This window comes from Poecilia reticulata, chromosome 16, assembly GCF_904066995.2.
Source record: "Poecilia reticulata chromosome 16, P_reticulata-male-v2, whole genome shotgun sequence".
In the NCBI taxonomy this organism is placed as follows: domain Eukaryota; kingdom Metazoa; phylum Chordata; class Actinopteri; order Cyprinodontiformes; family Poeciliidae; genus Poecilia; species Poecilia reticulata.
Genome location: NC_088845.1, coordinates 4982468 through 5004581, shown reverse-complemented (window position 1 = coordinate 5004581; position 22114 = coordinate 4982468). Strand labels below are relative to the sequence as shown.

Below are 22114 nucleotides of genomic sequence, written 5' to 3'. Positions count from 1 at the left end.
GTCATGTTTGTTCTGTAACCATAGACTACAGCAGGATCTGAAAACAAGGTGAAGTCCCAAATAATCACCATGGTTTTCCCTGCTAGAGGCTTGATGTGGATGAAACTAAATATTTATGGCCTTAACAGTGCCATACAGAATGTCAATCGTTGGTTGGAACCAATAAAACATGTTTAAGTCATCGGTTTCTAGGTAGCTGAAGCCTGTCTGAATCAGGATGTGGATGTTATGCAACTCTGAAGATGTTTTGAACCCCTTTGACCCCAGTTCAGCACTTTGAGCTTGTGCACCAGCTTTGCATGAAAAACTCTGCAACGTGCAAAACTGCAGATGCAACCCTGAGCTCAGTCAAATAGGAGGTGCTCAAATTTCGAGGAAACTGAAGCAAGCGCTATATTGGTTGTGGTGTGAATAAACAGAGGTTTCTGATCCATTAAGTCAGAAATTTACAGCACATATCCTATTGGTTGTTTAATGTGATCAAGCAAGACTCCCTGTTCAGAAAGACATTATATCAAAAGTTCAAACAATTAGTTTAATTTGCTTTATTGATCTGTACATATGCTTTTAGCTTAAATGTGAACGTAGCCATTGGTGCCTCTTGGACACAGCAATTTGAACAATGACATACTATGTGCAAATCAATCCCTCTACCCCGAACGTTTGTGAACTATCCAGACAAAAGTCCAAATGGTCATAAAAGTTTTCAAGGAATGGGTGTCATTCCTGCAAAATGTTATGGATAAATGGCTAGTTTCTATTGGTTTGGCCTGTGGTTTCATTAAAAAGGTTTAATAAAATCACAAATAATTCTAGTTGTAAACAGATTGCCCCACCCCCACCCCCCCAAAAAAAGATTTAAATTAAAAAATTTGCTAAACAGTAGCATAATCATTAATTTTACATACAATATATTCATTAGAAAAATAAATTTATTCATATTTAAATAAGTTTCAAAAATATTTTACAAAAAAAAAAAAAAAAAAAAAAAAAAAGAAAAAGAAAAAAAACAAACATGACATTCACAAAGTTTAACTTCCATTTCAGAGTCCAAAACAGAAATTGGTGACGGGAGAGTCCATTAAGGTCTCAAAGTCCAACAAATTCACCTGATGAGAAAGGCTAATGTTGCCCCAATACCAGCGACCCCAACAAACGCCATCAGCGTGTTCCTCACTGTAGACTCAGGGTCTGATACTCTAAAGAACTCCACAAAGCCCTCCTGAAAACAAAACCAAAAAATACATTAGTTTCAAATCCACAGAAGGTTCTCAAAGCGAGCCAGCAGACTGTTGCAATAACTTACCCATGAGTTGTTTTTTGCTAGCCAGTCCCGCTGCTTTGCCAGGAGATACGTGGATATTTCCTGGCTCACCAGATCCACGCAGTGCTCTCTGCCCCTCTCCTTCAGGTGCTGACACACTACAGCCCCGAACGCCACCAGGCTGACGATCCGACCCCAGTTGGTGGTCCCGTCTGAAAAGAGACTCTCTGCTACTTCCGTAACAAACCCCATATTGTCCGGCTGGTTATCCAGAGCAAGCTTGCTGAGCATACCTGAGGAAGAGAAATAACTTGGGAGTCAGAACCATTTCGATTACGTCCAGAGAAGCATTTATGTCGTTACTTTTTACTTCCGCTTAATTGCATAACAAGTAGAAGGGGTACATTTTAAATGAAGTATCACTTCCTTGAACGTCTATAAGGGCTACAAAGGCCAACAATGGCCAAAGCAGCCGTTTTAAGCATGCATCCTGTTTTATGAAATACACACTTTAAATATTTCCTGTGGGTGAGGCAGGCTATGACTCAACTGTGGAAAAATCCTACAATGGCGCCTACTTACCATTGTATGCATATCTGTGCTTCGACAAAACGTCCTCCACCACCCTTTTCATCGTAGATAGAGCTTTATTTTGACTCCACCGACACTTTGAAAGTCCAGTAAAATTTCTTAGAAAACTGCTAATAAGCTCCGTTGTGTCGTTATCCAGCACTTGGTTGCTCGCACGTACAGCAGACGCGTCGGTTTCACCGTCTTGCTGCGCCGGGGTGCATGGCAGAGAGCCTTCGTCGCTGTCGTCGCTGCTCTCCGGGAGGCTTTTTGCAACATATCCATTCGATGCAGTCACTGCAAGATTCGTCGGGCGTTTCTTGAAGGGATCCATAGGCGAATGAAGAGATTCTACACGGGAGCTCATTGCGACTTCAGGCACAACGAGCCCCTGGTCGTAGTGTGTTTGTCCATTCCCGACTCCATTTTGTGAAAAAATTAGATAGTTTAACGCGGTTGTCGAATTAGCCGTCATATTTTCCTTTGAATTGGGATTAACTGATTAACAAAGAAGACTCAGCTAATAGAAAAGGCTAGGTAATTAGTAAAATAAGCCAGCCTTTCACTATATTCCACTCATTCTGCCAGATTCAGGTCCTCGAGAAGAAATACAAGGAAATGCAGCCAGTATATGAACTCTACGCCCTGCCCCCTTCTGACGTCACTTGACACGCCCCTCCAAAGGAAACACTCGTTTAAAAAAATTGCTTTACTCCCGAGTTTGTGCTCACAAACTAATAATTTGTAGTTGAGAGCTATTTCATGAAACTAGATATTCACTTAAAACTCAGCTGTGTTCTGACTGATATTAGCAGTTTCAATCTTCTCAGCGAAAATCAATACAATCGAGTAAAAACCAATACAATCAAAACGTAGCCTTTGTTTTATATATAAAAAGTAAATAATTATCTCATTTCTATATAGTTTCGCTTCTGTTTATGGATATACTTTCTATACACTTGTGCAAATATCTGGAATTTTCCATACTATATTTTATTTGCTTCAGTTTCGGGATGCGCTTTCTATTCACTTGTGGCAGAGACTGGAATTCACTGGAATTTCACCGGAACTGGAGGGGTTATTGGCTGGGTGCACCGTTTTGTAACCAGCCAATATACTGCTCTGGCTCCCCCTACTGGCCAGCATACGTTCATACACCTTTAAAGGCTTGGTGAATTTTCTCGAACGTGTTGTTTGAGATTCTTTTACAAAGGTGCGTGTGCTTCTAAGGTTTGAGGCATAGAACCTCCTATGGTTGTATCTATTGCTCAACTGCAAAAAAATAAAAAAAATAAAATAAAATCCAACTATATATTTTATTAATGTAAAAGTTTATTTCAAATACTGACAAAAATCCTCTCATCTTCCACACAACAAACATTCCAAATAGCCCTGTACTTTCTGAAGTGTCAAAATGTTTCCTTTGTTCTCCAGTGATCCTCATCATGTAAACCCCCCCTTCTTTAAAGAAGGAAGGGTCCTTCTGACCTCCTTGCAGCTATCTTGGGCCAGAAATAGGATGAAATACACCAATTATGCAATAAAAGAGCACAACAAAAAATGGGAAACATCTGCTTGCAAAACAAGAAAAACACAAAGATAAAAGCAGCACAAATGTATCAGAATACATAGCCTGTCATTTGTTTATACATTCTGGCATGTATTTCTCTTCTGAATGACACACCCTGTTTGTGAGGTTTAAAACATACCTAGTCAATTTCCTCTGGTTTGCTCTGTGCATCAACATTTATGGATTTTAATTTGATTTTCAACAAGTCTTTTTTTTTTTTCTGAAAGCACAAAACGTTAAATTTAAAACCAAGTAATGCTAAATCGTGAGTTCTTGCTAATCAACGTGGCAAAAAAAAACAAAAAAAACTTTTCAGCACTAATCATTGGTAATTAAAAACAGTCTTATATCCAGTAGATTTTACCTCAGAAGCTAAACAATTATGAAACGGAAATACTGCGAGAGAGAAAAAAAATTACGCAAACTTAGAAGGACAGGCATTCTTTACAGCGTATCACCTCAGATTTGTCCTTGAATCAGCAGCATTTACACACATTATCAAACAGATTCATGGAGCCTCCGCAAAACACCGATATACAGCAGAAGTAGTGTTAAAACTGAGAGGAGAGAGGAACCACTGAATCAGAAATAGCTCAGGCTACAAAAAGACCAAAAAGCAGGTGGGAAACAACAAAAGTCAAATCCTGTTGAAGTCTATTTACAATAGATGAGACGAAGAAAAGTGTTGCATTCATACAGCACCATAACAAGATCATATGCACAGGTCACTTCTCTTTCACACACTGCAAATTTGACACATTTAAAAAGTGAGGTTGCAGATGTGGTGGGTTTCGCCTACATGATGGAGTAGTGTAAGTTGGTGAAAGTTCCCTGAAGCAGTAATATATACTATTTTTCCTTGATTAAGTGCACATATCCAGTTTAAATTCTTGACTTGCGTGTAAGGGTGCACATTCAAAGTCTGGAGATGTTGCAATCGCTCTATTAACCTGTTTTACAGGCTGTATCCCAGATAGACGTGGCACATTGTTCATGCTCACACTTTGCCCCCTCATCATGTGTTATAAAACCTCTCTGCTTAGCTATGTGCTCTTGTAGACACGGAGCAAGCCACTTGAAAAAGCCGGCAATGCTTTCTGAAGCTTCGCCTATCAGGTTACTTGCTGTTTGAACACAGACGCCCTGATAACAATAATCGAGTCAGTTTGGGAAGAAAAATCTGCAAGGTGCAGGTAGTAGATCTATATTCCAGCAACAATGTAGGAAAGTAAACAAAATAGTTTATTTATTAGTGTTTTCTGTTGGTAGTTTGTTAGCCTGCGATGAATGAGCATGACACACGTTTTGAAAGTGTTACGAATGGCCTTCAAAATCACTCTCGTCAGTCCAATGAAGCACGGGAGCCGCTCCACATCATCAGTTGGAAACTAATGACTTACTTTTGTCACTTCAAAAATGACTTTTATGGATAAATAAGAGAAAAAAATCCAGATCAAATATTTCAAAATTAGAATTTTTTGCTGGTCGCAAAAAATTCTAATTCTTTTGAAGTTCTGCCCCATCATGATGCAGTGTCAAGACAGATAATTAAACATCACTTTTGAGAGTCTATTCAAGGCTTAGCTTGGTCAGCTAAAGTATGGATCTTTATTATGTTGTTTTTTTTATTATTATTTTTAAAGCAAAGCAACTTTGAGCCTAAAATTCAACAATACAATCCCAAATTAGTTGATTCTGCGCTCCTGATTCTCTAAGGCATGCTATCTGGACTAGTCCTCAAAGCACCACGGTTAACGCAAATTACGTGCTTGTGCAAGGTTGATTTACCGAAGCATAAACTCTGTACAGAGCTTCTCTATTCCCCCCACCCCCACATAAATCTTTTAGGTTATAGTAAACACTTTGTTTAGATGCAAATATGTGTGCATGTAAATGGATTGTCAGGACAGGGTTTGCTTTGATATTTCACCTAAATCAATAAGCATATGCCCCTCTGCTGTTAAAAATACTTAGATTTCGTGTCTTTTAACAATCATGCAGCATATTTAGCGAGAACAAGAGCAGAGGGGGTGGGACAACATCAGCAGAGAGACAAAAATCTAAAGTTTTCAGTTCTCATTTGCCTGAGCTGCAGCGGATGACCTCAGGTTCCATTGGATAAAACTGACTGACATGTGAGATGCCTCATATGCTCCATTCTTTTCCCAAAAGTTAAAACTACCTTCCCCTCTTATTGATTTGGTATGCAAGCGACTATTCACATACTTCTTCCGACACCTCCCCACTGCTTAAATCAGCCACCGGCAAAGGATAGAAACGCAAAGATCAAAGAACAAACTGCAGCCACGGCTCCTAACGCCTTCACACACATTGTTTTGGTGTCGTTCAGGATGCAATAAAAAGAGAAATAAACATACTATACAGAATACAAAGTGCATTAAATCCGCCCCTCCAACCCTGCCTGATGACACACACCTGCTGTAATGTATCTTGGAACACTACAAACCAAGATATAAGGGAGGCGGTGGAGCAGAGTGCGCAGACAGAACAGAGCTGTGCGTGGTGCAAAGGCAGAGAGGGCTGCGGCTTTGTGGCCACCCGAACCACCGCCCAAGCCCAGACCACCCACATACAAGCACAACAGGAGTTTTAACTTATACAACTCTGCCCAATATGTTAAAGCCAGTGGTGCCTCGGGATGAGAAAGGAAGAGAGAGAGGGGAGAGGAGTGGACATGTTGGGAACACGGGGTAAGGTGGAGTCCTGGGGGGATGGTGTCGAAGATGCCTCTCAGATGGCGAAGGCTAGCCAGCTAGCTTGCTGGTCACCAAGGATGACTTCCTCGTTCTCGGTAGATCCTGCGGCGTTGGGATATGGTCACCGGTTACCAGGTTCTTCTCGGGTCCGGCCACAGGAAGCTGCTTGTTCTTCACCTTGGCTTTGGCCATGTTGTAGTCTCCCGAGTCAAAGTACTTTTGCTGTGTAAAATCAAAGAGCAGACCTGGAATCAGATTTGGAGCAACTGCAACACTTCGGTTCATACTTCTGAAAAGCATCAAGTTTAGAATTTGTTTAATCTGGTTTAAAGACACTAATCTATGAATCATTCCCTGTTGGTGTTCATAATTGTAATATGGAAAATAGCTGCATTCTCCCATGGCCTGCCCTGGCTACGCCCACTCTTAGCCAGAGATTTCCCACATCTCCCAGAATGACCTGCAGCAACCTCCAGAGGTATGAGCTTTCTGTGGTTTACATTATGTGGAGGTGGAAAGAGTAAGAGCTTACCAAGTCATAGCAAAGAGGGAATAAAACCTGAGAGCTTTGCTGTTTAAAATACAAATTAAAGGACCCAGATAGACGTGATCCGTTCATATACCGCAAGTTTAGGTTTCGGCAGCAAAGAAATGCATCTCCAGGGTTCTAACATCATTCTTTAATTCCAAATTCCTTATATTTCCAGTCACCAACATTACAGATCTAAGAGTGAATGAGCCTGTCCACTGCAGATACTTCTACAGCGGTCAGGATTTATACAGGTACCATGCAAACATTGCTGCAATTAAACATTAGCAAGGTGGGCGCATCACTAAACATTTTGTGATATAAAAGACACAAGCTAGATAAAAACAGAAATAGAAAAGGATAAAAGACAGACAGAAAGGACCCAGATAAAGGAAGACAGAAAAGAAAGGAAGAATGAATGAAAATCGATGTATTGTCATTGTTTTAAACAGCTGAATGTTATGTTAGGAAATTTAGTTACAACAAGATTTTAATTGATTTTGCAAGGGACTGGATTGATTACAGTAAAAGCATCACCAAGACGAAACAATCAGTTTTTCTTATTGACAGACAGTAAAGCCGTGACCAGTTTACACTAACAACCGATGGCTACCCACCCCTTTCTGTAGCCTCTTCATCAGGAAGTCGGACCCGCCAGGCTTCTGGCCCAGAGCAGGATACTTAGCCTTCAGCTTGGCCTCCTCTGCCTTTACTGGGTTTGCATTTTTCTCCTGCAAGTCCTGAGAACAAAGAAAAAAAAAAAAACTGTAACCATGTCACCCAATAAAAAAACATCAGGACAGAAGAAGCATAACCATGAAACCAAGTAATATTGTATAAACTCCAATTTCTATTTATTTTTGGGTTTAAAAAAGTACCAAGCAAGAAATAAAATATTATGTTTTGAAAAGGAGAAGTTCACCTGAATAACCAACTTAAAAACCGCTGCTGAAAAATGTAACCTACTTTCTGTAAAGTGAGCTTAGATTTATGATAGAGCCTGGTGGGAGCTGGAGATACTTCATAACAATGTGAGTCACAGGATGAACTCTTAGTCCTCTTTCTCATATAACCAACATGCATAAGAATTAACAGCTGAAGAAGACATTTCCACAAACATTTCATTAAAGAGAAAACTTAGGGACTTTGTGGAGCTTATACTATACCTTCTTGCATTATCAGTATGTTTTTCTTCTTTTTATATATATATTTTATGAACAGTGAACAGATAAGTACAACGCGTAATAAACACAATGCAAACAACAGAGATGTCTCTGCAGGCTTATACACGTCCGTCAGGTAAGATGACTATAATCCAAGTGCCAGTCAAGGTAAAATATTGAGGCCATGAAAATATGCCTCACCCTTTATGACTGAAATGCGCAGAACTTTGACCTAGATCTCAAACCCCACAGAAAAAAGGGAAGTTATAAAGTTCTGAAAAGTAAATAGGACTAAAGTCATTTAAGCAATCTGTGTCTGGCGCTCTTACAGAAAATTCTGGTTCTACCTGAACTATGGATATGAGATAGAGCATTCAGTCTGCAAAGCTTGCTGGGCCAGGGATAAAATGTGACTCAGGACGCTGAAGCCGATGAACAGATTCCCTTAGGAGGAGGGGTGGGAGTGTGACTCAGTGGATACTGGTTCACTTGGGTCCATGGAAAGAAATTTATGAGCTACTATATTTGGTCCCAATGCAGGGAAACAGTCATATTCCACACCACATTCTGTGAGACTGCTTTTACAGCTCTGTATTTGTATGTGGAAAGCTGTAAAATTCCACTCGACCAGCACCCAAGTTTGATTTGACAATTTAACAGCGTGCAGTTGTTAAACATGGCATCTGCTTTTCTCTCTGCATCATTCTCAGGGAATTTGGTGTCACAGAGTTAAACAATAAACGGCAAGAAGTTTTAGCATATTTTAAGGCCTTAGAATACATACTATGCCATTTGTTTTTTATGTTATGAGGGTTAATTTCAAACTTCCAAATGGGAACCCATTCCCATTCGTAAGCACAGGAATTAGTAAATTGCTATGGTTGTCCAATTTGCAATTAATTTACAGATTCATGCTATAACTATAGAATAAATAGAGTGCAGCATAATTTACTCTTGTTCCCTTTAAAGTAATCCTCCAGTTCTCAAAACATTTCCCACTCTAATTCTCTTTTGAGTAGACCGTTTGAAACACAGAGCAACGTGTTTAAAAAACTCACCTTGGCTGTCTGTGCTTTACAATACAGTTTATCTAAGTGTTTATCTTGTAAACGGCTGACACCAAAATGTTAAAAGCACCACTAGAGACATCCCTGGTACCAGGTTTGAGAACCTTGCACCTAGGTTATCTACGTTTGGCTAGGCAATGATGCACCAATCAAGTTGTAAATAGGTGAAATATACGTATAGACACAAACATATGTTTCTCTTTGAATATGTATATATCCTTCACTTTCTTTGACTTTTATTATGCATAAAAAAAAGAACAATTTCAAACTGCAAGCATTCAGTCCTTCAAACATAAAAACAAATTTGACGATTATGACAAGTGAAGCTAACATCTCAATACTACAACACAAAAACACTCACTTCAGCAGCTCTGTTAGAACCAGCAAATCTGAGGCTGCTTTGTGCTCTAACTGTTGGATTAATAATTAAAGCATTGACTTAACCATCCCTTCAAATACTGCTTGAAGGAGGCAGTTTGGAGAATTTCTCAGTCTGTATTTATTGCTGATGTTTTGGTCAGATAAAAACTTGATTGATTTTATCTGAACATGAGAAGAGTAAGGTCTTGTTTTCAACTATATTCCTAAATTCAGCTAATTTCATATATAGACACACGCTTGATTAGTCCATACAAGGTACAAATTCTATTAAACATTTAAACAATTATTGTCTTGATTTTAGGATTTAGCTATCATGTTTCATTTAAAAACTAATACAAAAAGAATGTCTTGTGTTTAAAGGTTGACTATTCTCTGTAATTGCTTTAACAGTGCCAGAATCATATTCAGCAGTAACAAACATGTCCTTTAGGATGAATAACAAACAATACAGTTAACTGCCTTATTCAAACCAGTAAACAGTAATAAATTCATCAAAGATTTATGGGAACATTTTATTGTGGTATGCTTATGTTTGGAAGCATTTTCACTAGTTTCAATGTAAATCGAGGGAGATAAATACTCCAAGACCTTCTCAACCATTACAATTAATTTATAACTTGAATACAAAATACTGATGTCATTTGCTTTGACACATACATTTCTAAATTGAATTTTTTGCTTACATACCCATGGGTTGACAAATTTGTTGTGGGATAGCACACACATGGAAAGAAAAACAATAACTGGATGCCAAAGTTAAGTTTAGGAATAAATTCGTAATCCGGAAACCACAGCATTTTTAAGGAGGAGCAGTGGTCCGTTGGACACATTTAAGATATTTACTTTAAACTGCAGTCATTTGATTGTTTATATGTATAACTACAGACAGCAGAAAGTCAAGTTTTGTGGTTTTTCGTGAATAACTAGCAGCACAAATCAAAGAGGCCTGAGCTACTGTGGAGTCTTCAACCAATAACACAAGAACGGGACAAAACAAAGTGACACACAGGCTGGATGCACCGAATCATTTGACAGCTGATGTACATAGCTGTCTTATAACACAGCAAACCGCTTATAACAGCTGTACGTGTCCTCTGGTAGTATTATTATTTCGTATCCAGCACTAAGCATTTTGAACACTTCACTTGAGCTATTTTATCTTAGCCATGTCTCGCTAGCACCCTCCGCGGTTAACAGTGAAAACCCACCTGTTTTTCGTCCTCGTACTCCACCTGGGTGTCCGAGTCGAGGTTTTCCGAAGACATTGTCTGAGTGCGGTGGACCAGCTGTTAGTCCCGTCTGCCACACAACACAAGGGGTTGAATAAACCAGGCTGCGTTAGATAAACCTGCACTGAACCTAATCCTGATTTTCTAAACACGACAGCTCCCCAACAAAGATGGCGTAACGAGATGTGACGTCACTACCTGAGGCTAGTCCTGTTTATAAGTTGACACGCACTTTAGCCAATAGGGTGCTAACAGTGCTTTGTTCTTAGCCAATGAACTATCTCTATTTTCTTCACGCGCTGTGATTGACAGCCAACGCTCCAATGGGTTTTCAATTTGGCCTCCAGGGGCAATGCGGGGGAGCGCGCTACACTGCATCAGCGCAAAGTATAGATAAGAAACACAAAAGTGTAGTGTTTTTAAAAATAATTTTATAAAATAACTTAAACATATGAATAATAATTGTTGAATAGTTTCGCAACATCTGTTGGTGATTAAATTAGCGTTGGTTAGAAAGCCGTCTGTGCCATAATTTTTAGTCATTGCTTCCTGCTCTGTGATTGGCTGAGTTTTAATTAAAGAAAAAAAAAGCGTTGGAGGGTATTCTTAACGTTGATGACCCCTGAAGCTAATACTTAAAAGTTAGTTGTTACTCCTTTTATCTTAAAAGACATAGCTCTACTTTTGTTTTAATTTAGCTTCAGTGTTATCATTTTGTAAGAAATTCACATCAACCTATGTTGAAATAATTTAAGTTTTTTGTTTCTTGATAACTAGCTAGCTAACATGTCTGCTAGCTAAATTATCATTTAGCAATGACAGATTAATAGATTTCGTTTCATATTTCCCTAATGTATTTATTTTTTATTTTATCTTTGCAGATTTTTTGTGTTTTATAATTTCTACCAAATGGCATATGCTCAACAAGTGAGACCTTCACAGGTAATTTTACTTTTAACTATAATTAATAAATATGTTAGTGTTTCCCATTGTAGCTTCTGAGTCGTAAACGGCATTTTCTTTATTATTTTTTTTTTTACATACTGAAAATCTTAAATGTGCTTTGATTTTAAAACCACAATACTAAAGACTCTTCTAACTTGGATTGGATGATTCTACATTAAAAGCAGAATCATTCAAGCTCAGTTTGTGATTTGTGAAATCTTTTATTTGATTCGCGAAAGTTCAATAAAGTGCGATTTAGCACGGTTTTGCACCTAGACCACTTTAGAACTCTCAGGAACAACAATTAGACTCTTCAAACCTGGACAAGATTATTCAACATTGCTAGCAAGATATTTCAGTTTATTGTTTGTGAAACATTTATTTTATTTGTAAAAATTCAAGCGCTGTTATAGTGGGTTTTTTTTTTGCAACTGGACCACAAACGGGTCCAACTCAGAAACTACTAGACTCTTGTACAGTTGGCCTTTACAAATACAGTTGGCTAGTAAACTGCAATGAATAGGACAAATGTGTAGCACAATTTATCATTATAGGTATAGGTATTTTTCAATAAAATAGACACTGTTTGAAGTATATATTTATGAAGTTTCACTATTACAAAATAGACAACAAACTATATTCTTGGTATGTTTCATTTACATTTTAACCTGAAATATGTAAGTGTTAAATCTGCAATAGCAAATTAAAATTAGTCAAAATTTTGACTTGTTCTTGATACAATTATGTCAAATGCATCACTGCCTCTGATAAATAAGCCAAACTTGTTTGTCTTGCTCCTGCAGGCTGCTCAGGCACTCCCTGATGAGGTTGCCTCTGAGGAACAGTCGCTTATTGCTGTAAAGAGACTTCTGGCCATCGCTGTGTCTGGCATCACATACCTCAGGGGCATATTCCCAGGGAGAGCCTATGGAAGCAAATATGTCGAAGGTTAGACCACATTGAAAACGTTTCTGCCATTCACAGCATCAATCATTTCAGTTTATTATATGGACATGTTTACAAGTTCTCACTTCTGTTTTTGCAGATCAGAAAGTGATGATCCTGAAAGGGGACCTTGACTGTCCTGGAACTTCTCAGATACATCAGTGGTAAAATATACACAAAGCAAAAATTAACACTCCAGGATGAGCAGCATATTTAAATAATTTAGATTTTATTTTTGTAATCTCTCAGGGTCATAAAAACTCATTGATGCTGCACAGTTAAGAATGCTTACTATTTGCAGATGAGTGCAGAAATAATTTCCAAGTTTTTAATATACTTCCTGATTTGCTTCTAAACAGAACTTGTGACTTTAAACTACAACCTTTTTATGTTTGCAGTAAGAATAACAGATTGATTGTCAATTCTTCCAGGATGCAGGGTTGCTTTGATGCCATCCAGAAGAAATATGTGAGTCGCGTTTAGTCTTTTACCCACAGAGAGATTGTTTGAAATGCTCATCTGGTTCAGTCGCTTTGGATCATAAACATAAATTCATTTTTACCAACATAGTATGTTTTCATATCAAAACTACTGTGGACAAAATATTTTCCTATTTATGTTTTCAACTAGCTGCGAGCGGCCATAATGTCTGTAAGTATAATGAAAATTTTAACCTCCTCATTAGAGAACTTGAACATCAAATTATGCGACTTCACCACTGTATCAAGTTTCATTTTGTTCTTTTTTCTCTGCAAATAAAGTCGAATAAATCTATATTTTTAAAATGTTCTATTCTTTTGGCTTTTTCTAGATCTATACTGACCCAAGCAACCCTCAGGTACTGCTCAAAAGGTTTTCCTGCCACTGATCACCAGTATTTTGTACTTTTTGGGACTCATATTTTCTTCTCTTTTAGAAAGTGACTGAGTATTACCAGTTTAAGATCCAGTACACTACAGAAGGAACACAAGTGGATTTTGAAAGGTAAACTGTAGTAACTGGGTCCACAAAATTTCTGAAAGTTTATGTTCAAGTCAGTTTTTTGCAAACTCTTCTTATCTTTGGTTGGAATAAAATTTGAACTCCTGCATTTAGTGCATTGCAATGTATTTAAAGTTAGTAAATTGAATAATAAGTGTATTTTCATTTAGTACATAAATATCAATACAATTGAACTAGAAAATTGTTTCCCAACATGCACAGTGACTAGTCACTGTGACCTCGGCATGAAGGTTTGTGCATGTTCAAACATCCCACTTATAAATTTCAGAGGCCATGCACATTTAGGTCATTCTGTTAGTGTTTTCCTCTTTTTTCTTTAGCACAAACAACAACCAGAAGTTGTCAACGACGTCTTTCGGAAACACGAGGAAAGCGAGCATCTTGCTGGTGAGGAAGCTTTACACCCTGATGCAGAGTCTGGGTCCTCTGCCAGACAATGTCTGCCTCAACATGAAGCTGGCTTACTATGACGAAGGTAAGACAAGCTGAAGAAAGGAAAAATTCTTCCAGCTCAGCATGGAAGTAGCAAACCTCATCAGGTTTAAGCGTTGTTTTCTTAAGCTTTATCTTATGAAGTTTTAGGGTTTTTGCTTTGATTTGTGTAGCCTGCATGTTGATGTTTTTATTTGTTGATGTCAGCGTTCCTACATTAGTAGTATCCAAATGTATATTCTATTTTTGAATGTGATTTTCAGCAATTATTTTTGCAGATCTTGATGAAGCATTTAGACTCTTAAGCAGCAACCTTTTGAACTCCTGCATTTAGTGCATTGCAATGTATTTAAAGTTAGTAAATTGAATAATAAGTGTATTTTCTAAATATCAATACAATTGCACTAGAAAATTGTTTTCTAGTGCACCAAGAAAACAATTTTCTTGTTGCACTAAAATATAGTTGAGTAGAATTCTTTCCATGATCATAAATACACTGTTCTGTTTGAAAACTTACAGCTGCTGCACTTTGAACTGATCTGATGAATTTAGACACATCTAATCTCAGTGGTGTTTTACTGTAGGCAGCAGAGTGGCACTGCCCTGGATTTTCAATCCCAGATGCTGAATCAGCATTTCTTCTTCTTGAGCATAATGAGTTTTTGATTTTGACTGACAGGTTTGCTTTCTGATCTCTGAAATGAACAAGACAAAGTCACTGACAATGACTGAACCTGCTAAGCGCCACCACTGAATATAGGTTCCATCCCCCACACTATATGCTAAAAGCACTTTTCAAAATTAATGTGCTGTGCAAATAGATGTAAATATTTCATTTTTACACTGAGTTTTTTTTTTTTTTATTAACCAGACCTTTAATGACCATTTCAGCTTTTAATCAAGGGACATGAGTAATTATTTGGTTGCAACATACAAATGCCCCACTAGATGTCACCAGATCCTTTATTCCAACAGCATTTACGTGCAAAAATGTCCAAAACCGTTTTCTTTTCTTTTTCACTCTCTTTTGATTATGGTTTAAAGGTTTGACTTTCATGTATTTTGTTCCTTTTTCTTGAAGTCACTCCTCAGGACTACCAGCCTCCAGGCTTCAGAGAGGCTGTAGGAAACACAATAGAGTTTGTGCAGGAACCAGTCAAACTGACAATGGGCAAAGTTGCCACGCCCTACCATTGTGTGAAGTTCGACATGGCCACAGAGAGACACAGACTGGAGCAGGTGCACTGATAGATAGATAGATAGATTGAAAATTCGTTTTCTCAACAGAAAAGGCTAATGTTTGCAACATTGTTTTGGGATTGTGGTTTCATGGTCAAGGTTTCCTCCAGTGGACTGTTGTGTTATTTATTTTTTTATGTTTGCAGGTGGAAGAGAGTGCTTCTGTGAAGGAGAAATGGATTGTGAAGATAGAAGAACAAGTAGACGAACCACTGGTCTGAGCACATCCATTTCTTAAAACAATTGAGACAAAGATTTCTGCTGCAATTGCTTTAGCAATATTAGTTCTAAACTCGGTGTTCAGAAAATTTGTTTCAACCTTTAGAGTCCTGAGTTGGAACAAGTGGAGGAGGTGGAGAACTACGCTACAGACGTCGATATCACCGGTAATAATTCAGTTACATCTACAGAGTCAAACTTGGTCTGGATTGTGTCTCAAAAAAAATCTGTATTATGCTGAAAATAAATCCTGTGCTTTGACAGTAAAATAGCTTTGAAATACAACAGTACTGAAATGAAAATGGGCAGGCACCTAGATAAGAGAACAAATACATTTATTTTTCTGAACGGTTGATTGCATAAAGTTTATCTTCCACCTTGATGGATAAAATGCTTCAGTTATATTTATATAAGCATGTTTTTTTTGTGAGAACCTTTAACTTTTACTTGAAATACTTATTTTACTTTGAAGTTAAACATAGTTTGATTTGTAAGTAGTTAAAATAACTTCAATTTTTTTTTACCTCCAGAGATCCAGATGAACATCCATGAGAAGAATGAGAGAAGTGCAGAAGTCCCAGAGGTATGTTTGTTTTCCCTGAGACTTAATCCACACATCATGCATGTTTAATTATGCAGAGCTGCTTTCAGTCAGAATTGCACATGTAAAAAGCACTAATTGTGTAACACAATAGTGCCATTTGATGCACTTTCATTATTGCCAAGTGGAAACTCTGAGATAGAAAAACATCGCTGAAATGGTGAGAAGTCCACAGTGATGTTAGCCTTTTAGGGAATAGTTTTAAAAATCTTTGTTTGAAGGCCATTAAACATTTGTTAACCCTGTGTCAGATTATGATAGTGGAAGCCTCAGACATGGAGTTGGGTGTGAAGAGAACCAGGAGTGGACGGATAATCAAGTCCATTACGGTAGGTCATCCAGTTACAACTAATCAACCGACAGGTTTCATGTTGCTCTTTACCAGCTAGTGATAAAGTTTGAAAATTAAAAAAATGCTCAGGGTTAAAAACCTCCCAGATGAATTTATAGGAATTACCAGGAAAAAACTCATCATTAGATTAGATCATTAGACCATGAAGATGGTAAATTTCATTCCTCATTAGTGTAGATTGTATATTTGGTAAGTAGATATAGCTGATGTATGGTATTAATATGTAACTTTGCAAATACAATATAAATGTGTTTATAAAGAATGATTTAGATTTTGGAGCTCTGTTACATTGAACATTTGAAAGATTATCTTAACTAGCTACATCAAATGTGATATTGCTTTTCTTCTTCTGCAATTCACTTGTAAACTATTCTGAACTCAGCTGTTGTCTTATTTTACATTAACATCCCAAGTGAACCCCTGGATGTGTGGAGGTATGCCACAAAAGTGAATATTTAAAACTTGATTAAGTTTGAAGATGTGGTTTTATTAAAGTGAATTCATTTGCAGCACTGCCTGTCTATAATAGAATATTTAGATGCAACATAACCAGTATTAATACTTAACCATAGTTTACCAGGCCTTTGGAAGACAAACTGTCCCACTTCATCACAGATCATCCTTTGTACTTAACAGAGTTGCTTTTCCATATATTCATCTTTTGTTTCATGTCAGATCAATCTGAAGTGTTGTAGAAAAGCTACATCCTATAGCACACGGATCAGACAAAGTGAATATGAGTGCAGGGATTCTTGGCACTTTTCCTGAACGACGGCTTAATTGTAGGATCTAATGGTTCATTATCCTCCTCCTGACTGGCCATAAAGAAAAGGGCCGCTGTGTCAACTTATAATTGTACCCAAGGGAAACGGGAAGTGGTAAATTATCCATTAAATTTTCCTTTGATCAAATTATAAACATCTTTATTTTTTTTAAATTGTTGAGGGTGGCACAAAGGATTTTAAGAACAGTTATTCTTTTATGTGGTATTCCCCCCAGCCCCCCACTGAATCCAAGTTCTTAAAGGTTGAATTTTTCGGTTTAAGATTATGCTTCAGGAATACATTTTTTTTTTTTACACTTTTACCTGTTTTTTATAAATAACGTGTGTGTGTCTGTTGGCAGGAGACAAATGTGACTGTGAAGAATACGCAGCCAACAGCAGCAAAAGAAAAGACAGTGAGAAACCCAATCATTCATTTTATTAAAGTACAACCTATTAACTTTGAATGTGGCATTTAAAAAGTAATTTCTGCTGATTTCAGGTTTCTCAGTATGACGTCCTCAGCAGCCAGGAATCATCATCTGCCTCCGCAGCCGTAAAGAAGCGCAAGTTCAGCGAGCCTAGACATCACTATTGAGTTCTGACCTCAGTGCAACTGAAGCACTTTGTTGATTTAAAGTCATGTTTTTCATTTCTGTGATGAGTTGTGCAGTTAGTTTTTTTTAAAGAAAAGAACACTGATCTGTTTAGGAACATGTTTTAGAAGCATTTTGAAGTTAAGACTACAACAGTTAAAGTATTTGTTTTGACTGTCATATGTGTTGCATCCATGATTATTTACCAACAAAGCTGTGCAGCAGCCACTTTATAAGAACTGTGTGTTTAATTATTAAAGCAACAAATAATTCTGTGTAGAATTGAGCTACAAATTTTAATAAAATGTAAAAGTGTTATATAAAGATGCTTTACTTTGTTTGCTGTTTTATTTTACAAATAAGTTTGGAAATTGTTCCATGCATTTTTACAAGGATGCAGGAAGGAACTCCTGTAGCAGTTTGTATTACAGCGAATCTGAAGAAGACTCTGACTGAAATCACTGTTTATGTCACAGTTTGATGAAGATGATGCACACAGTGCGCTTAATTGTAGCGCACTGTGCTACAATTGTAGCGCACTGTGCTACAATTAAGCGCATGTAATGTTCATGTTAAGAAGAATTTGCGTTACAGTCATTTGCAGAGATTGCAGACAAGATTAGTGAACAGTTGGATGGAGGAACCCACCAGACATTTCACTGGGTCACTCTTCTTCAACTGGGACAATGAAGCTGGTCAGAATCAATGGCAGGATAGAACTGGATAGTGCAAGAGACTTCAGACTGGGGCGGAGCTTAACCTTTTAGCAAAACTGCAGCAATAAACACACAGCCAAAGTTATAACATCCTGGTTTACATTTTTTCTTTCTGTGGAAAGAGTTAAAAATTGCAATTCACTGAAGCTCTTCAAATAAATTAATGAACTTGAACCATTCTGCACAAAGAGTGGACAGAAAATTCAGTCTCCAGATGTGGAAAGTGAAAAGTGGTTCAGCAAAGTATTGGTTTAAGATTCTATTTTTAAGCATTGAACACTGTTTGAATCTTTTACTTCAGAATTTTATTTCTACATCTAAACACAATCTTAACTGACTTAACAACCCTGGTGTTATAATAAAGCTAGCTGATAAACCTTCATTTACAGTCTAGTTGTTGAGCAGAACAGTATGCCTTTAATTGGTTATTTATTTAGAAAAACTAAATATAGATGCTAGTTTCAACTTCCTGTTTTAACCAAAAAAAGCCCCTTTTCTCAAATGTCACGATTTGCATGAGAGGTGCCTTAAATGAAGCTGTTAAGTGAAAGTGGATTAAATCTGTACACAGTGACCTTTGGGCCCAGATAAAGGCCCATCAGCAGCCTCCCGCCCGGCAAGCTGTGTGTTTTTAATCTCCTATTGTTTTTTCCCAGAGAGGGGGACATTTGCTGATAGACTGCCTTAACCCACTGCAGATCAATACCACAGGAAGCCTTTGTGATGCATATCCAAGCAGCCCCTCCTTTCCACATGTCTGCAGCGGAAGGCCAGAGGGGCCAAAAAAAATAAAAAAAGAGACTCCCATCAAATCAGTCCTCACTTCCTGGCAGCGGTTGTGTTCACATTTGTTTCATAGTCTGTGTTTTTTATGGGCATTTCGGATAACAGAAGGGCATAAAGCAGAGCGGTGGGGGAAATCTGTAGTGGACAATCCCCACTCAGCAGAGCATTGATGCTCTTTATGAGCTGTGAAATGAATCAGGGTTTCCCAACCTCACAGCCTGACTCCAGTGGCATTTTTAACACGTTCTATTAATTTAACAGCAGAGGGTTATCAGGGTATTGATAAATGTGGAAATTAAAAGTTCCCTTTGCAAGTCTAGTCATGATTTTTCTTTTTCTTTTGTCAAAAATGTGTTTGTACCAGACGGAATAATACAAGTTGTGAAATAACACAATGCACACATCAGCTTAGAAGAATGAAAAATACTGAAAAACAGTTCAGCACCGGAGACTGCAATAAAGTTAAAACCAAACATTAACAGTTTTAAAATTTCAATTAAAGTAAGAAGAAAAACAAGAGCACCATAGCAACTGTAGAAAGAAATCTAAATATAAATTTTGCTTCCCCTCCACCCTCAATCCTTGTCTCAGATCCTGGGACTGTCCATCATTTTTGTTCACACACGCCTCCCAGAAATGAATTCCAAAATTAAATTCAGGGACACACATCGGACGGCTGCTGTTGACAGATCAATCAGCTGGTCAAACATCAGGAGGGACTCCTGCCGGACACCTCTGCAGACCAATCAGCGAGCCGAGTCCCGGCCCGTCTGAGTCAATTGCGTTGGTCTGGGGGCCACCTCTGTACGTTTTAAGGCAAGACGCACTGACAGGCTGATAGACAGACAGCCGCAATCCATCCCAGGGCTCTGTATAGATTAAAGCCTGCTTCTGTGAGCCTATAGCGGCGATGAGATGATTGTGCCTGCAGGGCCTATAGGGCCCAAGGGGAGGCTTGACTGTACAGCGAGAGGGGGAAGGAACGAGGAGCCGAGTGGACATCCAGCCCAAAGACGGTGACCCCGTGACCTTGCCAGAAGGCTGGCAAATGTTTCCGAGCTGATTAGTGCTTCCCCAGCAGAGCATCCCACTTGCTGTTAACCCTTTGGAATTAGATAGCGGGCAGAAAATGCAGAAAAGAAATTCTGATTTTATCTAGTTTTTGTGCAGTTAGAGCAACTAAGAAGACTACACTTAAAATGTACTTTTTTGTGTCTTTTATTAAACTTTACATGGTAAACGGCAACAAAAACAAACATTTACTAAGAGAATCTTCTTTTCATTTTGGAGTAAACTTTCTTCTTTACTGGATTTTAGTCAGCAATAGAACACAACTTTATTCAAGATTGTGCAGATTTTTTGAATAATATGTCCTTATGCTATTGTTCGATAATGGACATTTTCAATAAATATAAATGTATTAATTTCACTTCATTTATGTAGAATTATATAGCACCAAATTCCAACAGATTTAATCTGTAATCTCAAGTTTGAATCTCATATCACTCCAGATTCAGAGCAACTTTGTTTATTTTCACTCCATTAAAGTCATAATATCACATTAACATTCAGTTACATGCTGTGAAATTTGACTGTAATATTAATACGGTATAATCAAATTCACTTGATCATATAATGCCCAGTCGATTGCTTGTTGACTTTTTGTCATCTCTCCTCCTGAGCAAGCATATGTCAACAGTGAACGGCTGACTGCATTAAGATGTAAACTTTGTGGCAATCATCCATCATGAGCAAGCATGTGGAGGCACTGAAAGGGAACCACCGCCTTTCAAGGGGAAGAAGCCTTCAACAGGACCAGGCTGAGTTCGACCCACCATCTGCCACAACTGACTGGGGGTTGAGAAGACAGAAAAGAGACAGAGGAGCAAACACAGACACTGATCCAAGAGTACTTTCTATGTTAAAGCAAAAAGGAGTGACCAGATGAAAGGACCGCAGCTCTGTTAGGAGGTCCATCAAGGAGGCAATCAGGGAAGCATTGAGGCACTAAACTCTGTGAGAAGAAAACAAGAAGTTTAACATATCAATCAGTCACATTTTATCTGTACTGCACTTTTCAGCAACAAGGCAGTTCAAAGTGCTTTACATCATACAAACACAAACATTAAACCATTACATTTTTCCAAGTGCCATTATTACACATCAAGATTCTGGTATAGTGTTTCGTTTATTATGGTACCAAAGCAACTCTAAGCAATTGCATAGTAATGGCAGCAACCATTTCGTCAGTGTCTTTTTCCAGGACATAACTATTTACATATCAGGACATTTACATCTTGAAAACAGGTAATTTTCTACATACACATATATTTTCTACTTTTTTTGTTTTGTTTGACCAAAAAGACAGCATTTTTTTTTTTTACCACATAACTAATATTACAGCAAAACAAAATGAATAGGATGTCACCAGAGGCAATAGAAATGTGATATAATAAGACAAAGTGGTATTTTGTTCATAGTCTTTAATGTGAAAAGACAATAAAAGAAGCTTTATTGTGTTAAAATCTTGTAATTCATACAAAATAAAACCTGACTGTAAGCAGGACATTAAGCTGCTTGTAAACATAAGGATAAGAACATTAAAATCTGTCATCCTATGATGGAGGAAGTCAAATACTTTAAGTAACCACAAGGGGGCGACAGGCAGCCATACATCAGCCTGATGGACTCCATAGATAACATCATGTGCCCTCCTCCATAAAGCATCTTCTTTCTCATGCATGCCTCAATCAGCTCATACAGTTGGCCTTCACACTGTGCACAGTTTTAAAGAAAACATACATTGGAAGTAAACAGGCAGCACAAGGCTATTCAGCTGGCCTTTTAAGACGTACTGCAGTGGAGTCAACAATATTGATCAGCATACAGAATGATAAAAGGAGGGGAGGCAGAGAGAGCAGGTGGTAGTGGGCCAGCGGATTCAGGGATTTAGTCGCACACCACGCACGTTTGGACAGCGCTGCTGAGCGGCGAGGGGACCAACACCTTCCTGAAGCAGATGCTCAAA

General features: G+C 38.0%; 3 protein-coding genes across 3 annotated transcripts; 1 reads left to right on the top strand and 2 right to left on the bottom strand.

The window, feature by feature from the left end:
• Window positions 1-530: 530 nt before the first annotated feature.
• Window positions 531-2458, bottom strand: mcl1b (MCL1 apoptosis regulator, BCL2 family member b). The gene is made up of 3 exons (XM_008430879.3): window positions 1847-2458; window positions 1307-1557; window positions 531-1222 (listed from the first exon to the last, which is right to left on the bottom strand). Exons 1-3 carry the CDS (start codon window positions 2307-2309, stop codon window positions 1106-1108), a joined length of 831 nt encoding a protein of 276 aa, XP_008429101.2. The 5' UTR covers window positions 2310-2458; the 3' UTR covers window positions 531-1105.
• Window positions 2459-3146: 688 nt separating this feature from the next.
• Window positions 3147-10674, bottom strand: ensab (endosulfine alpha b). The gene is made up of 3 exons (XM_008430877.2): window positions 10470-10674; window positions 7268-7390; window positions 3147-6343 (listed from the first exon to the last, which is right to left on the bottom strand). The coding sequence occupies exons 1-3, from the start codon at window positions 10524-10526 to the stop codon at window positions 6170-6172; spliced, it is 354 nt and encodes a 117-aa protein (XP_008429099.1). The 5' UTR covers window positions 10527-10674; the 3' UTR covers window positions 3147-6169.
• Window positions 10675-10835: 161 nt separating this feature from the next.
• hormad1 (HORMA domain containing 1) lies at window positions 10836-17913 on the top strand. Its single transcript, XM_008430876.3, has 16 exons — window positions 10836-11131; window positions 11372-11432; window positions 12239-12383; window positions 12481-12544; window positions 12812-12848; window positions 13011-13031; window positions 13192-13218; window positions 13297-13364; window positions 13703-13857; window positions 14896-15053; window positions 15200-15268; window positions 15379-15439; window positions 15803-15855; window positions 16125-16202; window positions 17351-17404; window positions 17491-17913. Exons 2-16 carry the CDS (start codon window positions 11400-11402, stop codon window positions 17584-17586), a joined length of 1119 nt encoding a protein of 372 aa, XP_008429098.1. The 5' UTR covers window positions 10836-11131; window positions 11372-11399; the 3' UTR covers window positions 17587-17913.
• Window positions 17914-22114: the final 4201 nt, after the last annotated feature.

Bases quoted from the DNA above. Each gene is read 5' to 3' on its own strand.
- mcl1b (XM_008430879.3), bottom strand. From the start codon at position 2,309: ATGACGGCTAATTCGACAACCGCGTTAAACTATCTAATTTTTTCACAA. The intron at 1,558-1,846 runs GTAAGTAGGCGC...TCTCTTCCTCAG, and splicing joins GCACAGATATGCATACAATG to GTATGCTCAGCAAGCTTGCT. The intron at 1,223-1,306 runs GTAAGTTATTGC...TTTTGTTTTCAG, and splicing joins TAGCAAAAAACAACTCATGG to GAGGGCTTTGTGGAGTTCTT.
- hormad1 (XM_008430876.3), top strand. From the start codon at position 11,400: ATGGCATATGCTCAACAAGTGAGACCTTCACAG. The intron at 13,858-14,895 runs GTAAGACAAGCT...TTTTTCTTGAAG, and splicing joins GCTGGCTTACTATGACGAAG to TCACTCCTCAGGACTACCAG. The intron at 16,203-17,350 runs GTAGGTCATCCA...GTCTGTTGGCAG, and splicing joins GGATAATCAAGTCCATTACG to GAGACAAATGTGACTGTGAA.
- ensab (XM_008430877.2), bottom strand. From the start codon at position 10,526: ATGTCTTCGGAAAACCTCGACTCGGACACCCAGGTGGAGTACGAGGAC. The intron at 7,391-10,469 runs GTGGGTTTTCAC...CTTTGTTCTCAG, and splicing joins AGTACGAGGACGAAAAACAG to GACTTGCAGGAGAAAAATGC. The intron at 6,344-7,267 runs GTGGGTAGCCAT...GATTTTACACAG, and splicing joins TGAAGAGGCTACAGAAAGGG to CAAAAGTACTTTGACTCGGG.